The sequence below is a fragment of the Pogona vitticeps genome, chromosome 12 (genome assembly GCF_051106095.1).
Source record: "Pogona vitticeps strain Pit_001003342236 chromosome 12, PviZW2.1, whole genome shotgun sequence".
In the NCBI taxonomy this organism is placed as follows: domain Eukaryota; kingdom Metazoa; phylum Chordata; class Lepidosauria; order Squamata; family Agamidae; genus Pogona; species Pogona vitticeps.
The window spans coordinates 23,417,038-23,438,308 of NC_135794.1; the positions used below are offsets into that span (position 1 = coordinate 23,417,038).

The 21,271-nt window shown below is 46.7% G+C and overlaps 1 protein-coding gene across 2 annotated transcripts in view; it reads right to left on the minus strand.

The window, feature by feature from the left end:
- Window positions 1-2,760: 2,760 nt before the first annotated feature.
- EFL1 (elongation factor like GTPase 1) overlaps window positions 2,761-21,271 on the minus strand; it is a 33,570-nt gene continuing 15,059 nt past the window's right edge. For both annotated transcript variants that reach the window (XM_072982283.2, XM_078381149.1), the window contains 5 exons: window positions 8,395-8,526; window positions 7,656-7,803; window positions 6,469-7,475; window positions 5,589-5,773; window positions 2,761-3,095 (listed from right to left, as the gene is read on the minus strand). In XM_072982283.2, the coding sequence (XP_072838384.2) occupies window positions 2,907-3,095; window positions 5,589-5,773; window positions 6,469-7,475; window positions 7,656-7,803; window positions 8,395-8,526 (1,661 nt within the window). In that variant the 3' untranslated portion in view covers window positions 2,761-2,906. The remainder of the gene's footprint in view (window positions 3,096-5,588; window positions 5,774-6,468; window positions 7,476-7,655; window positions 7,804-8,394; window positions 8,527-21,271) is intronic.

Below are 21,271 nucleotides of genomic sequence, written 5' to 3' on the forward strand. Positions count from 1 at the left end.
AAGCTTTGATTCAGAAATAAAAAGGTCAGCAGGCAGAGAGTTCGGAGAAACCATTTTTATAGAAAGAAAGAACAACCCACAGGGGAATTTTAGCTTCCCGGTGTTTCCCAAGTTAGAGAACGCAATTCCCCAAATACCTGTTCGTACAAACACTTTCCCCATGAGGACTGGATGAATGTTTCACTCTCGTAACAGAAGATTTTTACTTACCGCCCAAGGAAGCTTCGCCTGTCCCACTGTGTCTCTGTACGAGTCGCCGTTCTTGGTTCCGAACTAGGCAGGACAGCAAATGTTGCATCTTTTCAAAAACTGTAAGGGGCATATTCTGATGCTCCAGAGCAAGGCTTTGACACTTCAAACATGCAAGGTGGGGGAGTTCCTTCCAAACTAAACCATCAGATTTTACACTTCCATCAATAGACTTCTTCTCTCGCCCCACCCAAAAAAAAAGGGGGGGGAGAGAACCAAAACCATTTCAGAATGCAAATGTTAAGGGCGGGACCATATATTTTAAAAGAGAGTTTTCAAATGTACGTCGCTGGGCAACCTTAGGCAACTTCTCTCTTTGTCCGAGCCTGACCCTATCTGTTGGGATTGTTTTATTTTATTTAATTTCAAATATTTTTTTACCCTGCCTTTCTTCTTAAAAAGGACCCAAGGTGGTTTACAAAATTAAAAGACAATTATTAGAAGCTAAAAACAGCAAGTAGACAAATACTAAAAAGGATCACATAAATACCATACTAAAAAAAACAATAAATAGAAGCAACACCAAAATACATTTAAAAGAGTAGGGTTCAATTATCCGTTTAAAAACCCCACTCCAGCAGCCAGTCGCTCAGGGAAAGCCTGCCTGAAGAGAAAGCTCTTGGCCTGCTTGCAGAGGGGGAGCAAAGAGGGGCGCCAGCCTGGCCTCCAGTGGGAGGGAGTTCCACAGTCCTGAAGCAGCCACAGAGAAGGGTCTCTCCCGTGTCCCCACCAAATGCACGTCTAGGATAAAGTGAAGAAGCCAAGGACGAGGTATGCCATCCAGAGCTCGTAAGAGGAGAAACAGGAATACCATGTAGCTAAATGAAATAAATACATGTACATATGTCCTCCACGTGGCTTTCCATGCAGATTTTTAAAATAAAATGGGGACAGACCAGCTTATAAGTGAGCACATGAAAACGGGACACAGACCTGTCACTGCCTTGCTCCTCTTATCAAAATGTCCACAATAAAGTTACAGCAGCAACATCAAATCAGAGAGAAGGCCAGAAGAGAAGGATGTTTTTTAAAAAATTCCTGGAGCAATGACTGCCTTGTATGTCATAATAGGCATCATTTAAGTGCCCAATAAAAGCACGCCTCTGTAAGCCGCTTAACACAGCTTGTCCTGTTGATCAATAGATCCATCAACCACTTGTCTTTGCTTCACAAGAGCTGATCATTTCATTAATTTGGGGACTTATATATTCTGTGCATGTTACTGATAATGAAGGCCAGCATACGTGAGTTGTCTTAAAGAAAATAAGCTAGTTTTCTTTTCTTTCTTTCTTTTCTTTTCTTTTTTTTTTTTTGTGGCAGAGAGCACAACCTCATTAACCTTTGAACAAAATCTGAAAGTTCAGGAAGAACTTTTGTTGCTGCAGCTGCTCTTTCTCTGACGTTACAGGTATGGTGCAATCCACCCATGTCCTCTCCATAATGTCCTGCTATATTCTACGAACAGCAAATGACACATTTCAGTTGAGCAAAAGGTTCGTGCTTATTAAAACGTGAAGGCAGGCAAAACCTGTCTAGCGATGAACCCAGTGATTTGGGCCAAAGCTCTGGATCCTGTTTTCTCCTCTCTCGCTTCCATTTATTACAAAGCACACCCAGAGCATCTGATTCGGTGCCCAGTGCATGGCTGCTCTGCAACCGGTTTACAGCCCAGACAATTTTAAATCCTGCTGTGTTGTTTGCATATTAAAAGCGAGAGGGGGAAAAAAATGAGGGATGGAAAGCCCGTGTGCAGTTTGTGTTTGTTTTAAACCGCCTGTGATCATTTTAATCAAGCATTAAATTGAGCAAAGAAAGCCAGCAATTGAGGGTCAAATAATTGTCTTAACAATCTCCATTAAAATGCTTCATGGCTAGCTCAACTCCGTGAATATGCTTCAGTGCGCCTGTGGAAAAAACTGTTGCTGATTTGTTTTATTTCGTGTGTGTGTGTGCGTGCATGCGTGCGTGTGTAAAAACACACCCCCTTTCTTCCATTTCGACACCTCTGAACAGGAAAAAGCAAGGTTTCCATCTATACCCTCCCATTTAGCTGCCAACAGAATTACTTCCAGGATTAAGATGCTCCTGACTCCTTTGTCGGCAACCCTACAGATGTTTTTGATTCCAATGTTTTAAAGGCCTTAATCCAACAGTTTCTAATAATATAATAATAATTATCCACGAACTGCAGAACTGGAAGGGAGTCTTCATGCGTCCGGCTCCTGTCCAGGAGGTGCTCCGTTGGGGGGGGGAATCGAACCCCCAGCCTCTGGATCCTGCAGCCAGAGGCCAAAACCGCTGAGCTCTCCAGCAGCTGCGTCCGCATTACAAGCCCATCAGATTTCACCTGCAGCGGGCAAGGATTTTGCTGACAAGCAGGACCTGTCTGGCCCACGAGCTGCCGTACAAAGACCACTTTCCAGAAGGCAGAGATCTGAAAGCCATGATCAGAAGGAAGTGGAAGCCGGGGTGCACAAGAATAAGGAACGAGGAAAGGGACCGGGGTGTGGATGTTGTTTGAAAAGGCCCAGGCTTTATTAAAATGCAGCCGAGTCACTTTGTGAAAACTGACGCCAAGAACAGTACAGAACAGTCTTCCATCCGCGGGGCTGAGGATCATCCACCTGCGCTTAACCGAGACGTACGCGGGGAAGCTGTTATTTATTCCTGCTGAGAGTTCTCTGCTTCTCCGCATGTTCCACTATCTTCTCCTCTACATAGAGCCCCTTCCGCTTCCTCACGGCGTTCATGTACTTGCGGGCCTGGTTTTCTGCGTCTGCCTTTTCCCCAAAGTGCAGATACTCCTCCTCGGTGGTGGGGACCCAGAAAGGATCGCCGGAGATGATCTAGGAGAAAAGAGGAACGGGTTCAAAAAGAGCCGCGTTACTGGAACCGAGGAGGAGAAAACAGGAGAAGGTGGAAACCTCAAGCAGCCCCCTGTCAAAATGAGCTGCCTTGGATAAAAGAAGCTCAAAGCTCCTTACCCCTGCTTTTTAAATAAGTACAATCTGGAAAACCAAGGAGCACATTCAGAAAGAACGGAGGAGGAACTTCTGGTTTAACACATCCATAAAAGAACAATCATTGCAGTATATTTATTATCTCCCTTTGAGCCTTCCACTCTTCTGGACTGATATGACAGGACCTGTATTTGAACCCAGGCATTCCCACAAGACTGGTTTATGGCGCTGTCCTCTAAATTCGACCAGCCTACCGCTGACAGGGCAGGAATCACAGACAGCCAAAAGGGGAATCACAGACGGGAATCGCAGACGGCCAAAAGACAAAAGGCCACAGAGGAAGGGCTCCCAGAAACATCTAAATCTTGGCCTTGTCATCCTGTAGGACAGGAGTCACCCATTTTATTTCATGTGAGGCACGTCTCGGGCGTTATCCTGATCTGATAGAGAACTAACTGCCTTTCTTCTTTTGAAAAAAATGTTTGCTGTTTCTGGAGGTTTAACTAAAAGCATGCACAGAATCGCCAGTCGCTCGGCTCTGCCCCAGTATCACCAGTCATCACTGCATGGAGTAAATCTGTAACTCCTGGTAGTTTAAAAGAAATGGTTAAAGTGAAAGTGTTTTTCCAACCCCAACACCCACCCCTAGTTGCTCTTGGATGTACAGGAAGAAAAAACAACGTTCTCTCCTCTCCTCCCCCTTAGTCGCCTTAGCTCTGGAGTGTCTACTTTCACTTTATATTCCTTTTACAACTTTCCAATATTTGCTGGGGTGAAACTGGATGAGTCAAAAGTCCTGCCTCGCCACGGCCACAGCTTAAACGACACTTCTGCTGTTTTGGAAACAAAAAGCGTCAGAACATGGCAGCCCAGGCATACAAACTTTTAAATGAGAGTTAACAGATCGATTCATCGTTCAGGTTTCTCCCCTGCCTGGGCTTCCAAGGTGCCGAGGAAAGCAATGCCCCTATTGACAGCTTGATCTGTGCTGAATGACACCGCCAGCTCTGAGGCCTGGGGATCATGGGTACAGGAGTCCTATACCTCCAGGGTGAAGGAGTGAGACACTTCCTCCTCAGATCACGTCAAATGGGTCTCAACGTGCATTGTTCTGCCATCGACTCCCTTCCCAGGTGAGACCTCAACCAAGGTTGTTGGATCTGGAATGAGGGTGGTGGAGCAAGATTTGGGGAGTCACATCGAGAGGTGATTAGAACTCACCACACCCCCAGAATGCGTCACTCGGAATAGGACTCAGAATTACGACTCAAGGGGGGAAAAGTCCAAACTATTTCCTTGGGGGGGGGGGGAATGAAAAGCCAACTTGCTTGTTTGGTACATGGGAAAATCTGTTAACATGTCCAGACCTTTAAGGTGGCCCAGAAGGGCAAGAATTAGATGCTGCGTTTTGTCGCCAAATCTATATTTTCCTTCCACAGGTCTGTGAAAATAGGGAGCAGATTGCAGACTTAACAACCAAAGGGCTGTAATTTTATTCTGCTTTTTATTCCTTGAAGCATCTTCCTCTCAAAAGCTCTTGATTGTAAATTACACGGTTTTGAAGAAAACACAGTTTAGGAAGAAAGGACAGGAAATAGAGGCAATAAAATGAACAGTTTACCCCTTATTTTCCGCCAAACGACAATAGGCCTCTGAAGAGCTCAATAATACTTGACCTGTAGTATCCATTTCAGCAGTTCAAAAGATTCTAACTTTGAAAAACAATATCCCATACAAAGGAAAAATATTTTCACCAAGCGGAGAACGGAGTGGTCCTCAGCATGGAGGAAGTCCAGCTTTTCAATGATAGAAATGCTTCCTTGTGTAATCTTCTCCCTGATAAGCTAGTTTTCCTTACGGAAGGAGTTAGTGAGAGAGGAAACAACCTCGTGAACCCTTACACGCAATCTGAAAAGGTCCAGGAAGAAGATTACTACCACAGTTGTTCTTTCTGACGTCACAGCTATGGTGCAATATGCCTTTATTGGAATTAGGCTGGCTCGTTTTTTTTTTTTTTTCTTTTTCTTTTTTTGCCCTGCTTGTCATCTTCTCTCCCAATCTTGCGGCTGGCTGCTATTGGAAACATACCGTTAGACTTGGGGGAACCTTTGATCCAGTCCAATGCAGGGCATGAACCCCCAAAGTCTAAGGGAACAGGGCAGAAATATTCCAAAGCATGCATCAGGAAAGCAAATATAGCTAGCTATGAAGCTGCTCGCATCCCCCTTTTGCTTAGGAAACAAAACCAGCAAAGGTACAACCGTAATCTAAACTCTCCCTCTCCTTTCCGTTATTCCCTTTCTCCGTTTTCTTTTTTGCTGCATCTCTGAGAAATTCTACACCAAGACAGATGTGAGCGGGTTGAATTTGTTTTTTTACCTCCCAGTGGCTGAACACCAGCTGCGGACTGGCCAGGCCACTTGTTCTCTTCCTGATCTCGTCGGCGAAGCCAAAGCTCTCTGCTACTGGCAGGACCGCCTTGATAATAAACACGTCCGTCCCTTCTTTCATCTCCTCCTGCAACACCCGCCCTTCACGCTTGGACAGGACGGCGTAGACACGACCTGCGGAGGGACAGGGAGACTCCTGTCAGCTAGCAGAAGGTGTCAAAGAGTCTGTTCAGGGATACCGTCACGAAATCAGGAGGACAAATTAAGACACGGGAATTGAAGAGGAAGTGGGGAAAGCCCTGGGAAAAGAGTAGAAACTGCTTGAAAAGAAGGGAGGGGGGGATCCTTGGATGCTGGTGTGTAAGCAAAAGAGGAAGGGTAAGGGAGATATTTACCTCCAACCAAATCAATGTGAAGGATTACTGTTCACTGTTACGAAAGCTTGGTAACAGTGATATCGCTATCAGGTCGGTTTGGAATTCTGTCAATCCTTCCAGGGTTTTCCAGGCATAAAGTAGCCAGAGGCAATTTGCCAACCCTTTCCTTCTGGTGACCCTCAAGGGGGGGGGGGCATAAGTGCAGCTTGCTCAAGCCTGCCCACAAGCCAGGGCCCTACGTGTTCTGAGTGCTCTCGGCTGACCCTGCTCCTGGGAGGCAAACGGGGGATCCCCACTCCGAGTTCTGGTCTCGGCAGTCGGAGCTCCAACGCACCGAGCTAAACCAGTGCTGGCTTTTGCCTATTGCATGCCCATTCTCTTCCGCTTCCCCCAGCTCCAGAAAAGTAAAAAAAAAAAGTCCACAGTCAGCTTTCTTCCCCTACGGAGGCTCCTTTGAATAGCTGTGGACGCTGCGGACTTTTTAATTCTTACCCAGCACTTCTGCCGTGGCCATAATTTCACAAGTGTACATGGCCGCCATCAGCCTCTGTGGCTTGACCTGCATCGCGTAACGGCACGCCTCCTTCATGGTGGCGATCAGCTGTCCCGAAAGAGGGCCGTAACAGTCCGCGAGCAGAGTCCCTCCTCTGCTCTTACCCGACGCTTTGAGACTAGCCCGCTCGCCAGCATGGAGTTCCGGTTCAGGAACGGATCTGGCCTCCTCACTCCTAGGTACCAAGCCACGTTCCTCCTCCGCCAGGGCTTCGCCTCGAGTGCCTCCTTCCTCTGAATCAGGCTGGCGAGCGGACGTCAGCTCTTCCAACCTGCTCATGTCCCACTTCTCCACGGAAAAGCAAACGCCCATGAGGGGTTCCTCGCACATCGGGCCCGAAAGGGTGGCCAGCTGGAACCCGCTGATGATGCTGTTCTCAAAGTCCCGATGCAGGCCCCCTTCTTTGGCCGGCTTGGTCCTTTCCAGGCACTGCCAAACAGACCGCTCGAAGCCCTCGCACCGGCCCAGCAAAATGTTAGGGCCACACTTCCGGGGCCCAAAAGACCAGATCCCCTCCACCGCGTTGCGCCACTTCCAACCTTGCAGGTGTTGCTCCAGCCTTTGCTTCAACTCCCGCACCTGGTCCAGAGTCTTCTGATCCATCTCTTCGGCTTTCTTCCCTTCATTAAGGGACGACGTAACCCGCTCCATGGTCCGGATTAAGTCCCCGTTCTTCTCGAGAAGCCGCGTCACCTCCTCCGGAAGCGGGGTGGCCCGGACGCTCAGGGTGGCGTATTTGTTCGGCGTCGAGAGCGTGACGAGGCCGTCCGGGTCCACCTGCACGCCGTCGGGGATCTTGTTCTGCTCCTCCTTGCTCTGGTGGATGACCGCCACCTTCTGCTGCTTCCCGATCTCTTCGTTCACCATGTCGACTTTGGGGGGCCTCGTTATGGTTTCTCGGAAAGGAACGATGGGCTTTGAGACACTGATTTCGATCTTGGCAAACCTGGAGAGGAAGCAAGCAGGGCGAAACCTGAGGCCTGTTGAGTCTGGGAAGAGTGACGTTTCCCGGCTCCATGAATGAATAAAGATCTGTAACAAATTCTTACAATGCTCTTGTTCCCCCCCCTTCTGCTCCTTCCTGTTCTCCCACCCGTGGTGTCCCCCCCCCCACGCCGTTACCAACCTCTCTTTCAAGTCATCCAAACAGCGTTGCAGATGGACTTCCCCGGCAGTGATGATCACATGCTCCCCCGTCTCCTGGATCAAAACGTGCACGCACGGATCGGCTTGGTTTAAAAGCTTCATGCCTTTGACCAACTGAGGCATCTCACCTAGGAGGAGAAAGGGGCTTTCAAATATAATAAACTGCCAAGCTGGAAAGCGACCCTCTGGATCACGGAGTCCACCTCCTGTCAAGGAAGTACCGTGCGGGGTGGGGGCGGTTTCGAACTCCCAACCCTCTGACTCTGCAGCCAGATGCCTAAACCCCTGGCAGTCTCCAGCAGTTATGAAAGACTCTGTTTTCGAAGCAGCAGATGCACAAAATCTAAAAGAGAATTTAAAAAAATCTGGAATGAAAGATTTTAGCCTGGGAATTTTTTAAAAAAATTAATAAAACAGGGAAAGCCTGGAAGACTGTTGTTTTCATTAGCCTTTACGTTGAAGTATGCAAACACACAACACAATCATTGCTTAAAATTATTTGGGATTTTTTTAAAAACGTATTTGAGCAGCCACAGTTCTTGCCGAACTCATGAAGCCACAATGGCAGGAGCGAGATTATCGGCAGAGTCAGTCTTTCCATCAGCGAAAGTTCAGCTACTTTCTCTCCCCACCCCCTTCTGATTGTTCAAAAGCAAATTGGTGTTTGAAGAACGCAGGAATCCCCATTATTGTCGGTTCAAGGAAAGGAAGGCTCTTACTTGGGTGTTTGGGCTCGATGGCCACGCGGACTATCGGGGTGGCTTCGAAGTTGAGCGGATTAAAGGGCGGGCAAGCTGGAGAGGAAGACAGCGTTGCCGACTTCAAGACGAAGTCTTGTAATCCTCCTATTCCTGAAATCGAGAGAAGCGAGAATTGAGAAATCAAGACATCAACGCCCCGCAAAAAGAGCATTAAAAACTAGCAGGGCCGAAGCACCTGCTGGGTAAGGGGAGAAGCTGACGACAGATGCAAAATAAATACATGTCACGTTTATTTTACAAAACCCAACGTTTCATCTCAAAACAACATGGTTCCCAACCATGGGTCCCCAGATGTTCTTGCACTACAACCCCCAGAATTCTTGGCCAGCACAGCTGGTGGCGTGCTGGTGATTTTACTTGCCGGGCATAGTCTTTTTGGATAAGTCCACCTTTTTTTGCACCCACAAAAGTCTCAATTTTTTTTTGCATATCTTTAGAAATCACTGAAAGCGAACGAGTTAAAAACCTGACACCCTCCGACGAGCACATGTTTTAAGCCACAAACTTCAACACTGTCGTTCCAGTTCTCCTTTCCAGCTGAAAAGGGGGAAAATCTGCAGCCAAATATCTAAACCCAAAATATCCCCTCCTTCTCAACAGACGGGAGAAAGAAAAATCTACATGGAGGCCAATTTTAATCATGGTTTTGAGGATATGCCACCGAGCTTCATTGGAGAAACATTCGTTTCTACTTGTGGCGGCCACCAGCCGTGCAAGGGTAAAAGAAAGAATCGCTTTATTACATCCTTAGAAAATTATTTGAAGGTTGACAATATTTTAAGTGTTTCTGAGATCCTGAATCTTTTTTTAAAGCAAAACAAAGGCATAGAGAAGCTTTAGAAGACATGCCATTAGAAGTATGTGTTTTCTCTTGGGGGTATTATCTCCCCTTTTTGAACATTCTTTATCCACTGTTGTTGTTTCGGCCTGTTGGTTCTTTTGCACTAATTAGCACAGTCACCTGCAGATATATTTAATTCGGAAAACTAAATGATGTATCACGTTTCTCTCGAGGTGTTTTGGGCAGCCCGGAATCCCGAACGGTCACCCAGTAGTAGAATGGAAAATTTGGAAGTGCCGGCGGTTCCGACACCACCCATGAGGAACAGAACCAACAACAGAGACCATGTCAACAAGGAAGGAGCAGGTCTTCTGTAAGGTCAACGGTTCTCAATTGTCCACTCAGGATTAAAGTACCCTCAAATCTTTTGCATTACCATAGGGATCACTGGCAAGAATGTATTATTTCTGAGAAGGAAAAACCCTTTTCTCCCAGCTACTACGAAGATCACAACTAAGTTCAGAGAAAACGGGAAAGTACACTTCCACATCTTAACACTGCCGCCAGAATTTATGAACGAAAAAGGTTTAAGAGTCACAGCCCTTGAGCTCCACCTCCCCATTGGTTCCAAAGGGTATAATTGGCCCAGATATGTGTCCCCCGCCCCCAGGTTCTACTTTTGGGAGAACCCATTTCTCTCCCAGCTCCTGCAGGTTCCTGCTTTCCTGCCTTGACACCCCTTATCCAATCTACAACATCAGGAACGTCCCGCATATTTTTTTAAAAAAACCACTCTCTTTTTTTGCTTAAAACTGAGCTATTTTAAAGTACATTAAAACTTAAACACAACAGAAATTGTGTGTGTGTGTGTGGAATCTGCAGTTCTAGGTGATCAGAAAGAACACAATCCAGTCCTAGACACCCTGACACCCCCCCATGACAATTTTTCAGATTATTCATCCTCTGCCGCTGTGGGTGTAGGGAACAGATGGCATGCAACAGAACAATGGGAATGGATCGAATATGCTTGTCGTTCCTATTCTAAGATGTTATTAATAAAGGCCTGTGTGTCATGTTTTCTAATTTTACCAAAAAAACCAAAAAAACAAAAAACCCACGAATGACGTCCAAAACAAAGTTTATTGATGGGATCCCATCTCCCTGCCCCAAACAAGAATAATTCTGTGTATCTTCTTCTAGACATCCCCTGGCTGGTTTGTTTTTTTACTTTAGTTCAAGGGGAAGTGGGCCATCTGGGACTCCCGTCAGAACCAGCCAAGTCTGACCAGCCCTAGCCAACGCTGCCCATGTTGAGGGATGCTGTGTGTAAAACTCAACATCTGGAGCAGCTTGCTCCGTCTGACCTCTTCCTTTGCCTTTCAGGTTCTAACAACAACAGCCACATGCCTTTCCACCATTTCTTAGGTACAGAGGTGGTCTACCACGGCCTTCTTCTAACGAAGCTTGCTCAAGATTCACACTGGCTGGTCCTTCTCTACATGGGAGGTGCACTGGGGAATCCACCTTCCAAATCCTGGCTCTGCATCTGGCTGCTCCAACGTACTGAGCTGTCCAGTCAGCTCTTGAGGTTCTGCCCCTGGTAGAGACGGGCCCGAACTGCCAGTTCGGTGATTCGTACGGGTTCGTTTAAGGGACGAACAGGTGTTCAACGCTTCAAAGCCCCACTTCCTCTGCCCACTCAGGGGCACTGCCCGGAGGAGGCGGGGCAAGGAAGTCAGACTGCTGCCTCTGAGTGGGCACCCACCTGTGGAGGCGGGGCTTTGGAGCACCAAACAGCCGTTCGGCTAATAAACGAACCGGCACGAACCGCCAAATTGAAGGTGCAGGACAGCTGCAAACTTTTAAGTCCCCTACTTTCTGGGTTTCCTAAAATGGGTGAAAATGAAAAATGGAACTGCAAATGTCCACATTGAACTCTTATGTCCACATTTAGGAAATGCACAACCCATTCCAAACCTTTCTTCACATCTCCCTGTACTGTCCGAAACCAGGGTTGAGGAATGAGTAGGCTCCCTGTTTTCATGGAAGTCCCAAGCAAAAGGCACCCCCTTAGCACAACCTGTCAAGGTTCAGACCTCCCGACACCCTTGTTCGTGATGCTCAGAGGAAAGATGAAAACGGAATTAATCTGGAGTTCGCCAAGCTTCTGTCAGAGGGAGCCCTTCTTAAATGAAGAGAAAAATCTGCTTAAAGGGTAACGAATGTCATTTGCTTGACTGGCCATTAAAAAAAAAAAGGCCATGGAGAGAACAAAATAAAAATAAAGAAATAAACCGACCATGTAATTATATGCAGTCGCCCCAAAGTGAAACATATCACCCCAGCTTTCAAGGGTAGGAAGATGAAAGGCCAGTAGAACGTGGGAGGCTGTGGGAGGTGGCATCTGAAAACCCTATCTCTGAGTTCAGGACCAAAAGGAAGTGTCATCTTAAAGTTAGTCATTAAATCATTAATTAATTGTTTTGCAATTGTTGATCTACTTCTCTGCTCATGGGTTAATTGATTCTGGATAGAAGGTTGTTATGTTACAATGCTTCCTCCATCGGCGTGTTTTATTGTCATTTTCTGTTCTGCTCTATGGCAAACCTCTCTGAGGACACTCTTTAAGGAAAGGCAGTATATAGGTAGACAGATCGATGGATGGATTTACAAAGCAGCCCGAGGCTTGCCAGACAAAGTGGCGGGCGATGGGGGACACCCACAGCACACAGGCTACTAGGTCCAGGGAGATCAGTACAAACAGGAACTCAAAACTCACAGATTCCCCCCAAGAGCCTGCAAAGGAGAAAAGATTTCATCTAGCGACCGCCTTGTTCACGTCCCTTGATAAAGGGAGTGCTCAATGAGACCTGAACGGTTTCTCACCCAACGGTCAAGCTCACGACTCGAGTTCAATCCCAAGGGGTTCACCTTCCACCTTTCCGAGGTCGGTAAATTAAGGACCAAGAAACAAAAAGGCAGTCAAAAGAGGATGCATTAAATGGAGATGATGAAACAGAGGGAATAGAAAGGCAGGGTGAAGCATGAAAAGCTCCTGCTCCCACCCCCACCTCTGGTCACTAATAATTTGCAAAGCCAGTCCATTGCTGGAAACTCACTCCTGCAAGGCTGAAATCCAGAACATGGGCTTCCTATAGAAAATGTCCAACTCAATGGGACTTCTGGGCAAACACCAATTTTTTTCTGCATGCGTATTTAGGAATGCCCCTTTAATCTCACCAACGGATTTCTGCTGTTTGGGATAACACCCCTCCCCTCCAAAACTGTTTGGGGAATGCAAGGTTTTCACGAGTGTTAGGTTGAGGACAGACCCCGGGCGGCCGTCCTACATGAGCTCAGCCGCTCTGCTGCCATGAAAAAGCTCTCACGCATGGAAGAGGTTTTGACATTCCTGGGCAAGGAAAACAACATTTCTATACCATTTCATCACTGGAGAAGCTAACAACAGTCTCCTGGAAACTTGTGCTCCATTCAGCGCAATGCGCTCCCCGCCGTGCCAGCGAAGTTTGTGGTTTTCATTACACAGGAGGGCCTGTGACGCGCATGAGCTAACCAGATGCGATAGCAAAGCTGGGAGCCAAGACCACGAAGTAAAAGAAGAATCATCCATTAAGAGAAAGAGAGAGAGAGAGAAGACTGTCTCCAGTAAAAAACGGAGCAAATATGGAAATCTATGAACCTGACGTGGGTGCTATGGAGGGAGATAAGGAGAAACTCATTGCTGGGATGGATCATCATCCTCTTAGAATGGCAGAGCTGGAAAGGGCAGGGGGGAATTGAACTCCCAACCTCTGGCTCCATGGCCAAAGACCACAACCCCTCAGAGATCCCACGGCCAACACGTTTTTCAAATAAGATTAAATGCTGGATTGAGGAAAGGACCATTGGACCCTCTCTCTTGCTGCCCTAAAGCTTTCTGGAGGGCTTTAGGCCCCTCGCTGCTTCTTCGTCGGCCTACCTAACAGGGGTGCGATGAGAATAAAAAAGGGGTCGGAACACACAGGACAGGACCTCCAAATTCTTTAGGGGAAAGAAAGGGTGCCAAGGAGAGTGAGGAACAGGAAAAGGCAAATTTTCCAAACTTATTCAAAACAAAAACGCTGCAAAAGCTGTGGACGTGAACAGCACGGTCAAAGTCACCTCCCCATGCCATGACACGCCCTTCTCGTAAGACGTGATCAAAACGAGCCACACTGTTATTTAAAATGCATTCAACGTCAAAAAGCAGGAGGCACCGGATATCAATTTTTTAAAAAGAAACGGATCCGGCCCTGCCTTTGAATGAGACACCCAAAGAGGGAGCGGGGCCTTAGGAAATCGTAGACACCTACACACAAAGAAACCCATTCAACAGGACTTCTGTCTGCCTTCCTAAGTGGGCCTCCGACACGGGCCCAATCCACCAGACGACCAAGAAGTGATGGTCCCTTCCCAAGACCTTCTGCCTGTCATCATTCACTCTCCCGAAACTCTCCTGCAGAGTCGGGATCTGCAGAATCAAGGGACGGGCTGGGTTTCTTTCTCTTCCTGATCAACCCGGAGACTCGTTGCCCCCCCCCAGACCCCTCTCTCTAGGCTCCCACAAGCCAATTCACAGTCTCAAGGACCTTCCTTCCAGTAGAAGCTCAACCCGCCTGGCAAAGATTCCCGCTGACTAAGCAGGGCTGGTGTCATGTATCAGCCGCAAGCGAACAGCCAAGTTCCGCGGCAGCGTCTCTTCCAAGACAAAGCCAGGAAAAACCAAAACACACACACACACACAAAAAAAACCCCGGGAGCCAAAGGCCAGCTCCGTTTCTCAACAACAGAAAGCCTACTGTCGGTTCCTCCATCTTAAGACTTCCAAGAGCCGGGCGCTCCCGTTTTCCGCTTGTTTCAAAAGCTACCTCTGCTGGCGGGCAACCCTGAAAACATAACCTCAGGCTGCAACAGAGCAGACGCTGCAGCCGATCAGCAAAAAAAACCCAACGAGGCTGAACTCAACAAAAGAGCAGCCAGGAAGATGTGGAAAAGCCATGCGGGCCCAGCTCCTTTTTCCCTGGCAGACAGAAGAGAGAAGGTGGTCAATCAACATCCGTAACCTCTACTCGAGAAGAACTGCAGCACCCCAAAGGATTCTGTCTTCTTCCAACCACTAGGCAACACATTTAAATTGGCCTTAACAGACTGGGTTTGATGATGTGCGTAATCAAATTTCATTTCCACCTTTTAAAAAAAAAACACAAATGTATAAAGGGGTTGGGAAGGGTGCACTGAAGGACTAGCAGCCCTTTATCTGGAAAGATGGAGGAAGACAACAGGAGAATTCTAAGCCACTTATTGCGGCTTCAGATTTGGGGGGGGGGGGAATGCCAATGGATTCCATGTTGTGCGAGATCTGGGAAGCAAAACCTCATTCCTTTAAGCATGGCAAACTTTCTGTTGAACTCTAAAGCCCTGAAACAACACACAGTACAGTGGTGCCTTGCTTGACAATTACCTCATTAGAAGAGGAAATCGCATGACGATGTTTTTGTGATCGCTTTTGCACTTGCAAAACAATGTTTTAATAGGCAAAAATCGCTTAACGACGATCGGTTCCCTGCTTCGGGAACCCATTTTTTGCTTAACAATGATCTTTACAGCTGATAGTCAGGTCTTCAAAATGGGCGCCCGCTGTTTTAAATGGCTTCCCGCTGTGTTTTAGGATGGATTCCTCACTTTACAGGCACTATAAACAAGCTGGGGGGGAAAGGAAACCCAGGCTAAACTGCTTGTGAGCCCCAGTTAAAGGGGATCTCCCCGAATCCATGGGACTTTTGAAGCTTCTGACTTCAACAAGGTCCCGAGGATTCAATGACTCTTCTTCAGCAAGAGTGTGTGTGTTCTTGTTGTGATCAATTCTGCATGCCATCAGAAGGCAAAGCATTCTGAAAAAAATATATAGGATGTTTTTAGAGCCTTAAAGACCATATTCCCCATTCGTCTCCGCTCCCCACCTGTCAGAATATACAAGTTGATATACCTAACACTGAAAGAGTCTCTAGAAAGTGCATGTAGAATGGATATATCCCTATTTTGCTTCCACTGCATGTTTTTGTACTCTAACAGATGTTCCAGGAAGGCCAGAATGTTGGTTAAAAGTTGTTTTTCATTTTTTTAAAAAAGCACTGTGGATAGAAACCTAAAACTCCAAACTTAGGTGTCCAAGTCTGTTTTCTGCTGCCGTGTTTCCTGGTCCCTCCTTCCTCCTTCTGATGCTCTCCCGGAGTGGTCCTCCCATGCCCTGATCAAAGTCAGACGATGCCCCCCCAGGGGAGGCGGCTCCCCCTGCCACGTCATGCCACTGAAATGCTTGCGGCCACCACGCGCCCCAGCCAGTGACGATGACCAGCTTTCCAAAACACTCCCCGGCTGGCTGGCTGCCGAGGGCTTCCTTTAAAGGGTGCCAGCCGGCCCAAACCACACGGTCTCTGAGGTCACCCCAGCCTTGGGACTCTGGTTAACAAGGAAAAACAAAGTGCCACACAGTCTGCGGATTCGGGTTCCTGCTTGTTTATTTTAATGCTGACGGTGTTAAAAGGGAAAGCACATGCACGGACCGGGGGTGTTGTGGAGGTCAAGAACGGCCTTTGGGTGCAAGCTTCCAAAACAAAAAACAAAAAAATCCAGAGAATCAGCCAGGAACCGTTTCCTGTTTTTATAACCCATGTTATAAAACAAACGCCCCTGCAAGCTGGCATTTGTTTCCCTTTCCTTCTTTTCTAGTGGCAACCCGCGCTTAATGTTACATCTCCACCACAATCAACGCTAAGCATAGTCTGGCTTGAGAGCCGGGTTTGCAAACCTGCATTGCTGTTCACCTTGGGGAAGAAATAACACTCCGTGAGCAAGACCGTAAAGCAGATGGAAATGCAAAATCTGTGCCTTGCTATGGTGCCTTTGTCCATATTGAGAGGAGCTGCTTGCCTTCACTGCTGGATCGCTCCGCGGTTTAGCCAGAGGTTGGGAGTTCGATTCCCCCTCCCCCCGGGCCTCCTTGACAGAAGTTGGATGCACGTTAAGGTCTTGGGCTAAAGGGCGGCTCTTAAAAAGCTGCTGTAGGGATGGTGCGAAGGGATCAGGCAGAACGCCTGGGATCATCTGGAGAAATTCAGCATGTTTCAGCAGGACTTACGCGGAGTCACTACCGTCCTCGATACAAAACGACAAGTTCGCTCTACCCGTCACACAAAAGGTGCAACACATACTAATATAGTGACTGTCATCCCATTAACACAATGGAACAGAAGACTTCGTGAGCCAAATTTAGTCATTACAGCAGCTTAAAATACTAGATTTCTCTCACAGGGCACTTGCTGATGTACAACAGCGTTATAGCAGTGTGAAAGCAATGAAGGAAGAATGTAAGTTCTCTTTTTTTGGAAGAAGGGTAGAAACAAACATAGGAGATCCAGGTGGATCCTAATTCGTTTCCTGGATGAAATCATGAAATCCGTGAACTAATTCATAAAAATCCTCTTGCTGGGGCTGCCAAGGCAGAAGTAGGGCAAAGTGCGGGAGCCCAGACACGATGGCCAGCTTCCAAATCATCAATGCAACGAGTTCTATGAACGAAGAGAAGGACACGATGGACTTTGCATTTCATGAACAGCAGCAGCTTTGTAGCAAAAGCCTTCCCTGAAACTAAGAAAAGACAGACTTCGTGCAACCCCTGCGCCCCCCTCAAACAAAAACCCACTAGCTACCCCTACAAGTCCACAGACCCAAGTAGAGTAACCTTCTGGATCCCAGCCACAGCAAGAGGTTAAGAATGGGACTTGACGAACCAAAGATGGTCCACCCTTCTACATTATCTCACCAGCCCCTTCCCTTCATGGGAAACCAGGCAGTCATGGGAAGGGTCCATGGCTCCAGTTTGAACCCATGCTTGGCCGTCAGAGGGTCTGGGACAAAATCCTCACTATCTCCCAGGTTAAAACTGATCTTTTAACATCTGCCCGAGACCTTGGGGAGCCACACTGCAAGGCGTGTAGACCAGGAGAGGGAGAATGGTTGATGCTCCTGATGTTGTGGATCACCAACCCTACCATCCCTTCTCACTGGCCATGCTGGCTAAGGCCGATGGGTTTTGAAGGCCCATAAATCTCAACGAATCGAAGGTTTCACAACGTCTGATCTATCATGGCCTAACACGATATAAATAAGGTTCCTTTTATGGCAGTCTACTGTAACCATCAGACTAGGCTGGAGAGATCCCAAGGTTCCTGTAGACGTAGACCTCAAGGAGCCTGTCTGGTTCTGAACACAGATAGATACTCATTAGAGTGGTCTTTCGTGAGATCCTTTGGAAATATCCGCAACTACCACACTCTAGATTCTTAAAAGCCATCTTATAATGTGTCCAGGCCTGGTGACCCTTGGTCAAAAGTGCAAATTAGAGTGGCGTAATGACGCTATAAAACAGGTAGAAATTTTCCCAGAGAAACAGAGGGGAATTCATAATAGTCTTGCAAGGTACACAGATCACAATGAGACGCATCTTTCATAGCTGCGGCAGGAGCAAGCGTTTTACATCTCAAGAACATCCCAACCTCATTATCTTCATGAAACATGATGATGTTAAAGTTTCTCTCTCCTCCCTTCAGGGTGCTGGTGTGGGATGATGGATGCCGATTGCAACATTTGGGAAAACTCTGAAGACATGATTATTTTGGCCGTGGCTGGTGGGAAAGGGCAAAAATAACGAAGAAAGGACGCAACAGGGCAGGGGTAGAAGGCAGACAGACGGCTAGGCAAAAATCTAAGAAATCTGAGCCTATCCTTCACATTCGTGGAAGTTAAGGGAACTTTCAGCAGACATCTGCACATTTTCAAGATGTCTCCACAAGCCTAAGAAGTAGGGTTTGGTTACTACATTTCTGTTTCAAGAGATAAAAGCCGGTTCTCAAGCTTGTTGTGACCCTCTGGCGTCACAAGTTCACGGAGAGTACGTACAGTCTGTCAAATCTTTATTAGAAGCATGGGATGGGAGTTGGTTATCCAGGAAATGGTGTTGTACTACAACACCCAGTAGCCCCAGCTGACATCATTACCCAGCTGGCCGGGGGGGGGGGGAAAGGCCTGGATTAGCACAGGTGTGTTACCCCTGCCCCAAACCATTTCTAGGGAACCTCAAGTGGAAGCAACGCCACCTTGCCCCATGGGTGGGCTTCTACGGAGTCACTGGTCAAGACTCCGTGAACCTGGTGTAACTCAACGGGCACAAACCTCAGTGGCCAGTTCAGGGACCCAGCAACCATGCCTACGCTGACCTCTTAACCTGTAGTCATCTGCTGTTGGGATTTATGCCCATTGAGTTATGCTGGTAGAGATAATTAAAGAGAACGTTGGTCAACGTATGAAAGGGAATGCCAAACTAGGTAGACTTATGACACAGAACAGGGGAGATAGAAACCAGGCTTGTGCATGAAGGAATGAGGCAAACCTTTTATTGGGGCGGGGGATAATTCTGACTAAAGGTTTACCATGGCCAAATTTTGCATTGGAATTTCAGGTTGAATGGAACATGGGTTGAATAAATGGCAACAGAGTGGATTGTATCATCAAAAAAACATCCCTGGGTCAAGTTACCACCGACTCGTCAAGTGGACTACAGAAACCATTCAGTCAGCCTTAGTTCCGATCCCGTGGTATGGATGTGAAATGTTTTGAATCCACTGTATAAAAGGCTATGCATTTTTGTGCTCCCATGCACAAGTTCAGGAGCCCACTACCTACAAAAGGAATGTGCAACATTAAGGGAAAGTTAATGATGTAGGGCAGCGGTTCCTAACCTTGGGTCTCCAGAGGTTCTTGGACTACAATTCCCAGAAGCCTTCACCCCTGGCTGTGCTGGGCAGGATTTCTGGGAGTTGTAGTCCCTCTGGGGACCCCAGGGTCGGGGAAACTCTGAAGAACGGGGATGTTGCAGGAAAAGAAACTCCACATGCCAAGTGGTTTGCCCAATGAAACAATGAAATCTTCAAATGCCGTCAGACTGGGTGGAACGCTGAACCGCCAAGGTTGTGAAATCTTTGCTGGGAGCAACGGTTGCCCATAAAAAAATGGGATCATTCTAGAATACCAAAGAAGGGTGACGCAGGCCTTCTGCACAGAAAGATCACCAAAAGGTTACAACGCGGCTCAGGAGAAAGAAATTAAAAACTGAAATGGGCCTGGATTCCTCAGCAATGGAGAATCCATGGAATACCAAAGCCGAATGAGAAAACAAACGCCGGTACTCAAAATCTGATACAGAATCGGCATTAAGCTTGCCCAAGTTCATTGGTGGGCGTTTCATTCATCTTGAAAAAGGCACCCTTTACAGATGGTTTACATTTAGAAGACTATTTAATATACGCATGAATCACAGGCCCAGGAGCTTGGCATCGCTCCCTGAACCAAAAACTGCCGATTGCAGAATATTTGGCTTTATTTGATGCCCTGCTTTCCACTTCTTTTCTGACTGCTTGTTTAAAAAGGCACCATTGTGTGTTTACCAAAAACAAAAAGACACCACCTATGCTGTTTTCAGGCCAGTTCGCATATCCGAAGTCATCATCTAGGCGGGCGGTCCAGAGTCCTTGGGTCAAAACGGGTGGCCTTTTCATCCATAACACACCTCCCTCTTTTAACACCCCCAGACTTCTTTTACTTGGAACCGGTCCAAAGGCTGTCAGAATGAAAAACGGATCCTTATTTATAGGCGCATCTAAAATTGCTACACGCGGTGCGAAAATGACAGTATTTATTTGTGGCAATCCACCAAAAAAAAAACACGTTCTAATTTCTTCCTTCTGCACCACAGCTTTCACCAGCTGCCAGCCTTTGCGGGGCCATGATCTAAAGAGATGGTTATGAGTTGCAAAGCCCTTCATGGATCAGGGCCTTGCTCCTTGAAAGAAAACAGTCTGGATGGAAGGGATTTTTTGTGTGTGTGAAGGGGGTTCTTCTGTTACTCTTAGCATTGCTTTGTAAATTCCCCAATTAAGTTACACCAGAAAACCAAAATAAATACTCTTTTTTTAACACTAATATATGTGAAATCTGGACACATGGTGAAGCCTAAAGAAGGGACGAAATGCTATGAAGTTTCCAGACAGTTGGCTTCAGGGGTTTATTTACCAAAAAAGTTCAAAGTTTGCTTAAACAACAACAACAGTAGGTTGAAGTCATTTGTAATCTGGCTCCAGATCAATTTATAAACAGCCTTCATTCCACCATGGAAATGAATCTGGCCACCTCGCTGAAATCGAAAACTCCTCCAAATAAGTTCTAATTTGGCTCATTCAATTCGTAATTCGAGTTTTCTTTTCCTCAAAAAGGAAACATCAAAATATTTAAAACAAATATTTCAGCCACCTGGGGTCTCCATTCTGGGGGAAAAGGTCAGCTACAATTTTAAAAAAATAAGTATGTTGAGTAAATAAAGTAAGTTAGTCAAAACAGTGATGTGCAGGATTGTATTACAATACTATCCTAAAACTCTCGCTCTTTCTGAGGGAAAAGCAGGGAAATGCTTCTATCATTTATCAGGTTTCACAAAACCAAACCCCCCGATTTTAGGAATCTGGGCACGGCAACCAGAACACAGGAAATGATTAAAAGCACGCAACCAAAGTTGGACTAAAACGCCTAATCAAAACCAGTTTCGAGGTGACAGAATTATGCCGATACTAATAGTCTCTCTGACTCTGATAAAAAAAGAAATGAGTATCACATGGTTTCTAACGGACTGTATTATAATCAAACAAGCCGGGGGAGAAAAGGACATCTGGAAAAGATTTGAAGTTTCCATGACAAACAAAGATTTGGAAGGTAAATTTAAATTTCCCACAGCTTTGAGGAAGAGATAAACATCTATTTCTGAAAACACATAATATTAATATCAGTCATAAAAATACACCCACATAGCCAGGGTATCATAAATATGTTAAGAACAGTTATCCAGCTGAGTGACACCGTTTGCAAGGCATGTACTAAATCGCAATCAACTTTAGCTAAGGACTGTGT